At 33.0% G+C, this 9,912-nt stretch overlaps 1 protein-coding gene across 2 annotated transcripts; it reads right to left on the bottom strand.

Moving 5' to 3' along the window:
* Positions 1-1,469: 1,469 nt before the first annotated feature.
* Positions 1,470-9,859, bottom strand: LOC8284612 (AT-hook motif nuclear-localized protein 13). Of its 2 annotated transcripts, none has more exons than XM_015719578.3 (5): positions 8,975-9,859; positions 8,841-8,893; positions 5,262-5,393; positions 3,175-3,336; positions 1,470-2,267 (listed from the first exon to the last, which is right to left on the bottom strand). In XM_015719578.3, the coding sequence occupies exons 1-5, from the start codon at positions 9,486-9,488 to the stop codon at positions 1,995-1,997; spliced, it is 1,134 nt and encodes a 377-aa protein (XP_015575064.2). In that variant the 5' UTR covers positions 9,489-9,859; the 3' UTR covers positions 1,470-1,994. The 2 variants fall into 2 exon arrangements, with proteins under 2 accessions (XP_015575064.2, XP_002519830.2); XM_002519784.4 differs by having other exon boundaries at positions 8,841-8,896; positions 8,975-9,846.
* Between the last annotated feature and the right edge of the window lie 53 nt (positions 9,860-9,912).

Here is a 9,912-nt window from a genome sequence, read left to right as displayed (position 1 = left end):
AATATTTTCTTTTATGTTTAATTGTATTCTTTTTCACTAAGAAAATATAAGAAAATAATTATAAAAAATAAAGTGAGAAAAAGAAAATGAATTAAAAAATGAAGTAGAAAAGAAAGAGGAGATTTTTTTTTCTTAAACACTAAATAAAAGTTTAGAAAGTTTTATTTAGTAATTATAGTTAAAAAAATTTAATTTAATTATTTTTTATTAAAAATTAAGATAAAATTATTTTAGAACTAAATTTATTTTTATTTAAATTTGACAAAAATTTAATTTTGGATGAATTTAATATTTAAGAATTAAATTGAAATCTTTTTTTATAAAATTAAATTTTTTGACGGAATTGACTATCAGAAAAATAGATGAAGAGAGTAATAGTTAACGGAAGCAAAAGTTAAGGAATTATTAATTTACTTTTGAAAATGCAGGATCGGACTTATAACAATCCTTATGAGGTAATAGTAATTTTTCCCTAAATACAAACCCATGTCTGATACATTGTCCTCTCTTTTAACTTTTCCATGTCAAATTGGCTAAAAAAGAAAATCATAAGAAGGACAAGTTAGCTTAATTGCAAACTATAATTATTAAATGAAGCTTTAACTTGACAGGATATAAAATAATTTTTTCATTTAATTAAAATTTTAAATTCAATCTGTATTAAAAAAATTTAAAATAATATTTTATCATCCATAAAATTTCATTAAATATATTTTAAATTACTAAATATAAGAAAAAACATTGGAAAGATAAGAAAATGCTTCAAAATAGAGTGAGCATTTTTTAAAAGGAATTAAGGTGGAATAAATTAAATAAAAAATAACTAGTTTTCAATTATTATTCCCAACGTTTTCTTTTTTAGTATACTGGCAATATACAAAGTAATCAAAACAAATTAAGAAGCCGTTTGGTTGGTCAAAATAATTTGAAAATCGAGGTTTGAGGAAATGATTCGGGTTATTACTGTTTAGTTTGCCAAATCATATTTGGAGATATCGAAAGAGATTTTTCAATCAATAAACACTCTCTCTTTCCTTTAATAATAGTCAATATTTATATTATTTATCTAATGCAGTGCTTCTCTTAGAAAAGCAAGTTAAATCAATAGCGGCCACTACAGTAAATTAATCAAATTTCAATTAGCCTTAAAAAATAAAAAATAAAAACAATTTAATAAAAATATTAAATCACACATCATTTGAATTTTGACTTTAATTGTCAATGTCTTTTCATACACCAAAATTGTACAAGTTATTAAAACAAAAACGAGAAGACTGTTTAGTTCATTAGAAAAAGAAGAAGAGCAGAAATCAAAATCAGAGAATGCGATTCAAGTTGTTTCTGTTGGTTTGGCAAAAAATATTCCCAAATCGGAACAAAATTCTCAATCAATGGGAAATCGGCCGTTTCCTATTCCATCTTCTTGTGAATCATGCGAATTAAATGAGACCAAATATAAGGTGGTCAAATAAATAAATAGATTATAAATTATATATAATTAAAAAAGGTACTTCATAATGTATAAATTCATAAGGAAATGAAATCAACTTTATGATTTCTTTAGATTCTAGAGTATGAACCAAATGAGCCCTAGAGCAAAACATCAATTTGTACTAAAATTCCACCCAAACCTATTGAAGCCTTTTGCGTTATATTTTTAAGCAAGTGTTACATCAAATGCAGAAACTAGCAACTGGAAACACAGAAGGTAAGACCAGTATACCTAAACAGCAAAGTGGACTAAGACATCTTTAAAAAGGGGTGACATGCAGCTACCACTATCAGCTCTGTCCAAATTAGATAAGAAACTGAGAGATAAACCAAAGCCTACTTGACAAGGAACTTGGATGTTAAAGAAAATAAAAAAGATACTCATCTACGCCCCGTATTTAAACATGGATGTTAACATTAGGATTTGACCTCAATCTGCTATGCAAGAACGACCGCCTTTTCAATGCCTCAAAAGATTCCATACTGTTCATTCAGAAGCTTCTTCAATGTGGATTTTGCGCAGCCCATAGCTGATGATACATATTCATATTATGAAGGGGTTGAGTAGCATTACTATAGATTGGCGGATCTCGATTAAGAGGACTGCTACCGTTCTCATCAGAAGACTCGCTAGATACCCCCTGAGAAGGAGGGCTAGATGTTGTCATTGGTGCACCAAAATTCAACATTTGGGACGTAGGTGCAGAAGAAGGCCCAGATTTGTGTATATTTGAGTTTGATTTTTTCCCATCTGCAATAAAGCTGCCCACAATGACCTGGCAGTAAACAAGGAATCCGGTAGTAAATACGATGATGATAATACCAATGTTATCAAAACTAATCAAGCATCCAACTGCCCATGTGGTAAACTAAGCTTTTTCATTCTTCAATGCTGAAAAGTTAGTTTTCTGAAGAATTTTACTATATGATTACTGTAAATATTTGCTGGGCTAGTAAGGGCATTAAAACTTACTTACTATAACCACTTCTTTAATAATTTTGTTTGTTATGATAATTCAGGAAATTATTGTTTGTATTATTGGATGAAACATATGAATTTTATCATAAATTTATAATCTGTTAAACTGCCTTGAAATCTTTATTTCTGTATCGCATGCACACAAAACCAAGAAGAACAAAAACAAAAAGCTAAAATAGGGGTAGAAATTTGATATAACATTTACATTGATATAGATGAAACAATTTATATTATGTCATAATTTCACACATTATAATAAGATGATAAATTAAATATCGAAAAGTTCTTGTTTATATAACATCAAATCTTAAGTTTGACCCAAAGAATATGGTGTTCTCTCAACCAGATGGGGCTGGGAGACAATCCTTTAAGCCCAATAATATTTGGGTTAGGTTGGGGCTGGGATGATTGAGCGGGCCCCAACCCCTGGATAGGTCCAATGATAGTTCAGATTTTCTCATTTCATGCTAAAAACTAAATGAGTTTAAACACATCTATTTAACATGGATATTGTTCAAATGCTATGAAAAGTATCAACTTTTAACTGAGGTGTGATAAATTTGAGCAAAAAACTCAAGGCACCAGCCACCACCATATTTCTCCACAAAGTAAAACAGCATATTAGATGAATCATAAATTATTGATGTTAGGGATTTTAATGCCCCTCCTCCAAGAAAGAAAAGAGGTGGTTGCAAGTGCAATACCTGTACCGGTGATGCTGCCATTAGCATTCCAGCAACCCCTCCACCCAAAACTCGACCATCTGATCCTGCCAATGAGACACTCAAACCACCAGATCTGCTGCGATTGCCATTATTTTCAGAAAGCAAGAAAGAACCTGAGAGGGAAATAATTTCATAACGCCCCTGCAAAGGGAAATGCCAGAATGGTTAATAGAGCTAAACAGAATCTGTAAGAACAAAATTTTAAACCCCCAAAAAAGCATACAGATCATGCATGATCAAACCTAATTAGTAACAGTTAACTAGTGCCATTCCTGTTATGGTGCCAAGCTTTTCGAGTCTTGATAAGAGAGACCCATCAATTAGAGTGAATACCTCTCTTCCAAAAAAGCACATGCAATTAGAACATTCCTTTTGTCTTTTAATGTCAACAAAGATGCCAGTGACAGCATTCTCAATTAAGATGCAGTTAATTGCAAGTTCGTTTGATTGGTTAAGTATTGCATTTAAGTATAGCAGAATTCTTGTGTTCACCAGTACAAACCAGTTGCAAGAGATTGATGGATGGTATTAAGTACACTTGACCAGAATTCATTTTCACTCGATTTTTCTCTCATGAAAATGGATGGTGCCAGGTACATCTTCATCATGAAGCTTATAAACAATAAATAAGAAAGTCAAAGCCATATTAAGCAGCAAGAATCTCTGAACTTCATTTGCTTTCTCTCCAACCTTCTTAATCACCTATTTATAATGACATCCCATTCAAGTTGTGTCGGCAGTGCATGTTATAAAAGATCTCACCGATTGTTTGAGACTATAACCTGAAGACTATAAAAACATATCATTCCGGGAGGAAAAATTAAAGAAATACAAGTTCAATGCTGGAGGCCATCAACCCATAACACTCTCACCATATGCTGACTCATTCAGAAATTCAAAGTGCACCATCTCACAAAAAAGGTGTGTATTGATTAAGGAGCCTAACCTTAGCCCTAAGAAAAGGATGTCAGCTCTAATTTTTCTTTTCTTTTTTTTCTTCGATGATAATATTGAATTGGTCTAGTTTGTGGTGGTTGTCCAGCAGAAGGTTTGGGCTGTCGGTTATTTGAGGTGATTTTGATGGTTGTTTCGGTTATTTTAAGTTTTGAGAAGTGGTAGCGGTGGGATTGCGCTGGTGTTTTAATAACTGCGGTGGTGGAGAGTCGGATTGTGGTCGGGGTTTTTTCATTTCCATTGATGACCAGCTCCAAGTTTTATTTCTTCAGTATTGTCTGGACATTAAATGGTAATATTTAGGGGGTGTTTGCTAAGTCAGCAAAGATATGGCTGACTCGACAACTCTTTTTTTCCTTAAACTGATTATTGAGTGACTCTAATGCCACCTCAGCAAATGAACCCGATATCTGAATCAATTTCACTGGAATGCTAAAATTGAAACAAACATCAAAGTTCTGAATTAAAATTGAAAATTTTCCAAGAGCTAGACAAAATGAAAAAGGTATAAAGTTCAAGACTAAATAGGTAACTGGGCTAAGTTATAATTAAGGGATAAAGGTTTCACCGATATTTTTAATTATACACTTGCCTAGTTTAAATGCTTGATAATAACATAATACCTAAATTGTCAAAACTACTAGACATAAGGGCTTTTAGAACCTTTCGTCCATCCTACAATATACATATGAAAGTTCAAACTCCCTTCAAAAGATAGAATTTATGTTCTTGTTGGTATGTAAGAAAATGATGATGAAATGCGTCAATGTTAACCTTAACGCGCTTATAGTTTTTCCTTTCCTTAGGAAGGATAAAAATAATTGCAGTAACATAAACCCCCCTTTAACACCAATGAAATGAACCCTCAATGTTACGTCTTTCCTTCAAATCTTCCTACAGTTTGGCATCTTTAACCTTTATATTGTCTATTGAAGCTAAAAGACAAATAATTTCAGATGAATCTTGCTGTAGTTTATCACAATCTTCCTAGAGTTCTGCATGTTCTTTTACTAAATATTGTTTTCTTGAAGTCAAAACACAAACAAAACTCCTTTCACATAAAATTAAATAAATGAACCTCAAACGAATCTTATGCAGACATTTTGAAGTACCTCATATGTGACGGTGCCACCAGACATTGCTGGTTGACGAAGGGTAACATTACAAATGGCACCATTTGCAGAAAGAATACAAACTGTCCGTGGCCCTTGTTGTGAGAAGGCCATGATCTTTGATGCTATGTCCTACAAAAGAAAAGGATAAACTAATTAGATGGAACCATATAACTTTAGATGAGAAGCACAAGCCTTCCCAACAGGGTATAAATAATAGATATACTTATTGAAACTTACAGTGAACACATAGTACTAAAATAAAAAATTAAAGAATTGGAATCAAAAGAACAAATGGGCATCCTCACCTAGACTTTAAAAAAACAGAGAGATAAAGAGAGAGTGCAAAGTCAATTGAACTTGATCTCATTAAGTGAGAGATTGTTGTGAGTCAAAATCATCTACCGCCATTAAAGGACAATAAATGTCACAAATCATAATCAACAAAAAAAAAAATTTACATCACAATACCAAATACTTTTTCACAAGCAAATTTTCATGGCTTATACGTTTTAAACCTAAAAATTAGTCGTAAACCAAAAATCATTCTAGTGTTCTAAATTGGAACGGAAGGTAATCAATTCACTGATCCAATCATTCAATTGGCGTGAAGCGATAAAGAACTAGTGAACAAAAAGTCGAAAAGATAATACACAATAAGTTGGAAGTAAAAATTGAAGAGAAAAAATAAAGGAAAAAATAAAATCAATTGGAGCTAGATTAAATTAATCACTAGTTTGATTCTGGATCAAACCAGTCCAAACAATTTCGAACTTTTATGACATTGACATTTTTGTTAAATGATTCTGTATGAATGCCACGTGGTAGCACTTGTTCTAAGTCCCTCACTCAACAACACTTTTAGAAGGAAAAACAGTTTCAAAATATTTATTAAAAAACAACGAACAAAAGCTTCTCTTTCATCTTCTCTAACTACCATATAAAACCTAAGGAGGGTAAGAAAACCTCAAAGGCAACCAACCTACTTAAAAGGCAAGAGAATAGAGAAGTTCTTTAATTTCTCTTTCACATAGTTATCTTTGATTTGTCCATTTATACGTTATAAAAGGAAAAAAAGCTATATTACTATACAAGAGGCAAGATTCAAGAAAAACTTACCAGCATGTGGCATCTACATGATATACTTAGCAAAGATTCTTGCCACTTAACTATTTAAGATTCAGAAATTATGAAGACTTGAACAAAAACTAAACGGGGCATCAAGAGGCACTGAGAATTTCTTAATTATTACGAATTGTAATTAGACCAATAAAAATAGAGGTGACTATTATTGGAGCATCTTTAATGCAAAAATGAATCATGCCAAAATTTGTTTAATGCCTACAGCAAATTTAAAATGTGCTCCCCAACAGAAGCAAATATTGTCCCACTAATGTTGTTGTGACAAGGCCCTAGTGGATAATGCAATTTTTGATGGCCAAGAAAATTAAATTTTAAATGGATTCCTACTTGTCAATGATTGAGCCATGAAGCCCTGAAATTAGATCAACAAACCAAACTTTAGCAAAAACATTTGCAGTGCTTTCAGACCTATATGCAATATGAAATGAACCTCAAAAATAAGATGAGGATTTCTAAGATGAAAATAAGAAAGGATTTAGTCGGACAACAGTATTTATGTAAGTGGCAAACAGTTTGCAACCCATGTTTAGGATACTTATTTTTCTTCTTTTGTTGATAATCAATCACCTAAGCAAATATACTTAAAACAGCTGCAGCATGAGCACACGTGGAGCATAAGAGACACATCAAGCACCCTAACTGTTCAGTGATGTACTGCAAGCACACTAATTATTTGATTTCTAAATCAACATCTAATTACTAATTGAAGTATCTCCATAATACAGGTTGAACAACCTAGAAAGGTAGTTGGAAGTTCCGTAACTACTGCACCTATTAATAAAACTTTTCGTCTTTGAACGTTTTCGAAACAGCAACACCATCCAAGCCTCATCAGGGCATCCAAGCCCTTGATTCAATATAATCACCAAAAAGATGAATCTTAACCAAATTAATATGAAACCATTGTCAATGCTATTGGTTGTTATCATCAAATAGAAACACTGGATCTTACATATGCCTTCACAGATCCAACTTATACCTTTTCAAGCACCAGAAAAATATCCTCTGTTTTGTGATATTTGTACACTAGAGAATATCTTTTTCCTCCAATAAAATTCACAGAACCACTGCTAGAAATGACCATTTGTCCAAATTCAGATATGTATTCCATGTTCACAAATTACAGAAGAAACAAAGTAGCCAATCTTAATAATTGATGCAGATCATTTATGAATCATTATAGCTAAATGTGAAATAGAGTTAGATTTTTCTTGAAAAGCCAGTGAAATTGATGACTGAGAAGAGAGTCTGCTGAATAAGCAACTATAAGAAAACTTAAAGGTGTTCAATCAGTTATCAACTTAACTTTGCGTACACCACTATTAGGTTTAACAACCTCCTCATTAAAACTTAGCAAATGCACAGTTCACTCAGAACATAATACCACTGTAACTAAGCATATAAACTTAATATCAACTCATTTTAGACTCTTATTATAAGCTTAGAAAAAAATCTCATAACATGAGCTGTAATGAAGTACAGAAATTTGTCATATCATTTTATTACGCTGCACTCCACATAACTCAACTTTAAAAATTTGAAGCTGGTATGCAGACGACAAAACATAGGAACTATTAATTCCAGCTCAAGAGGTTAAGCAGTCCATGCCACATACATGAATGTGCTTCATTTTAACTGATGCCACCTTAAACTTATTATAGAAAAGGATATATAGACATGGACTAGTGTCAATCATGATAGTGCCAGATAAGAGTTAAATGGATACCCCTTAAAACAGGGGCCAAACTTGCAATGCTGCTAGTCCAATCTCTATGTCGTTCAAAAGTTATATATTATTCACAACTAAATTAAAAAATCTTGAAACTAACACCCTATTAGATTCAGCAGTTAGCGGCGCCAGATAGTTATTGACCTTTGCTTTTGAAAATTAATGCCATGTGTACTGGTAAAACCATTTTAGTGGTTATAATTAATACATTAGTTTACCAATATGGAAATGAATTATTTTGCAAATATAGCTTATCCTTTGGGATAAAAAGGAAGAAAAAAGTTTACCTGCAAAAATAGACTACAGTTAAATAACTTCAAATAATTGTTATATAGAGATGGAAAAATCATCATTCAAAACAAAAGAAAATGATAAATAGGGAATATGTCTCTATGTATGTGCATGTGCATGGAAATTGATTAACAAATAGTTCATGTTTAACATCGAAAAATAAAATAAAAATGAAGATTAATTTGAAGTCCTCATCAATTGCATAAACTTTACTAACATCCAACTTTGAGAAATTTGCATACAACACATGTTCATGCTATGTTATGCAATAACACAAAATGTGAAGACATTAAAATAAACATTAAATTTACTTAATCTAATTTTTTTTTTTAAAACGGCCTTTTTTCTAAAAATGAATTAATCATAATCAATTGCAATAGACTCAACAAGTAACAATAATATTCAAATCAACATACCTCCCCCGCTTTCACTGTAATAACATGAGGTGTAAACCCCACTCCTCCAACCCCTCCTAGTTCACAAGTAAAACTAAATCAAATAACGAAAAGAAAGAAACACCATCTTTCACAACATAACAAAATGAAAATACCTAAAGCATCGAGTTGCTTTTTGCCAGAACCGGGAGGCCGTCCTCTATTACGCTTAGAAGGAGGGTCAGAGGCAACAGCCGGTGTACCAATACCAACGCCAACGCCAGAACCAGAATCCGCAACATGGGGTGGCAAAGATGTCGCCGAAGAAGAGATAGGAGTAGGCGACAAGCCCAAAGCAATGTTGCCATCTGGAGTGTACTTCCTGGGCCTTCCACGCTTCTTTTTCGCAGGGTCCATGCTAAACCTCATCCCGCTCGAAGAAGGCGGCGACGATCCATCGAAAAGGCCACCATCCGAAGACGGCTGTTTCGATGGCTGTGTCCGGGGCGGGCCCACCGAATTGAAAGGGAAACCAGAGGGAGGGATGTTGGGATTAATCATAGTCATAGCAGGATGAGCGTTGTTGGAGTAGCCCCCGAGTATCATGTTTGATTGCTGCTGCTGCTGTGGATGTGGTGGTTGTTGATGCTGATGCTGATGCTGATGTTGTTGAGCTTCTCTCGAGTCCATTATTCCTGCTGTTGCTGCGTATTATTCTTATTGTTACTCAAATTTTGTTGGGGAGTTAAAAGATTGGGAATTATTACGACGGAGAGATCAAATTGGAGGAAGAGTTTCGAAGTGAGTGAGAGAGTGTGAAAGAGCGAATTAGAAAAACAAAACAAAACTAATACCACTTCTACTACTAGTCGTAGTTATGGTAGGGACGGAAAAGTGGAGCCGAAGACGGGATCTTATTTTTCAAACCTGTTCTCTTTTCTTTTCTTTTTTATCTTAATATTTTTTTTAGGGTTTCTTAAGCTCTTCGAAACTCGACGCCGTTTATCCGGTTAAGTCAGACATTTACAAATATAAAATTTGTAATCTTGTGTTAATAAATGGACCGTATATTTTTAATATTGTTGGTTATTCAACTATTTATTAGAAAATGAAA

This window comes from Ricinus communis, chromosome 5 (assembly GCF_019578655.1).
Source record: "Ricinus communis isolate WT05 ecotype wild-type chromosome 5, ASM1957865v1, whole genome shotgun sequence".
NCBI classification, from domain to species: domain Eukaryota; kingdom Viridiplantae; phylum Streptophyta; class Magnoliopsida; order Malpighiales; family Euphorbiaceae; genus Ricinus; species Ricinus communis.
The sequence above is the reverse complement of the archived record's forward strand: the minus strand, read 5'-3'. Positions and strand labels throughout refer to the sequence as shown.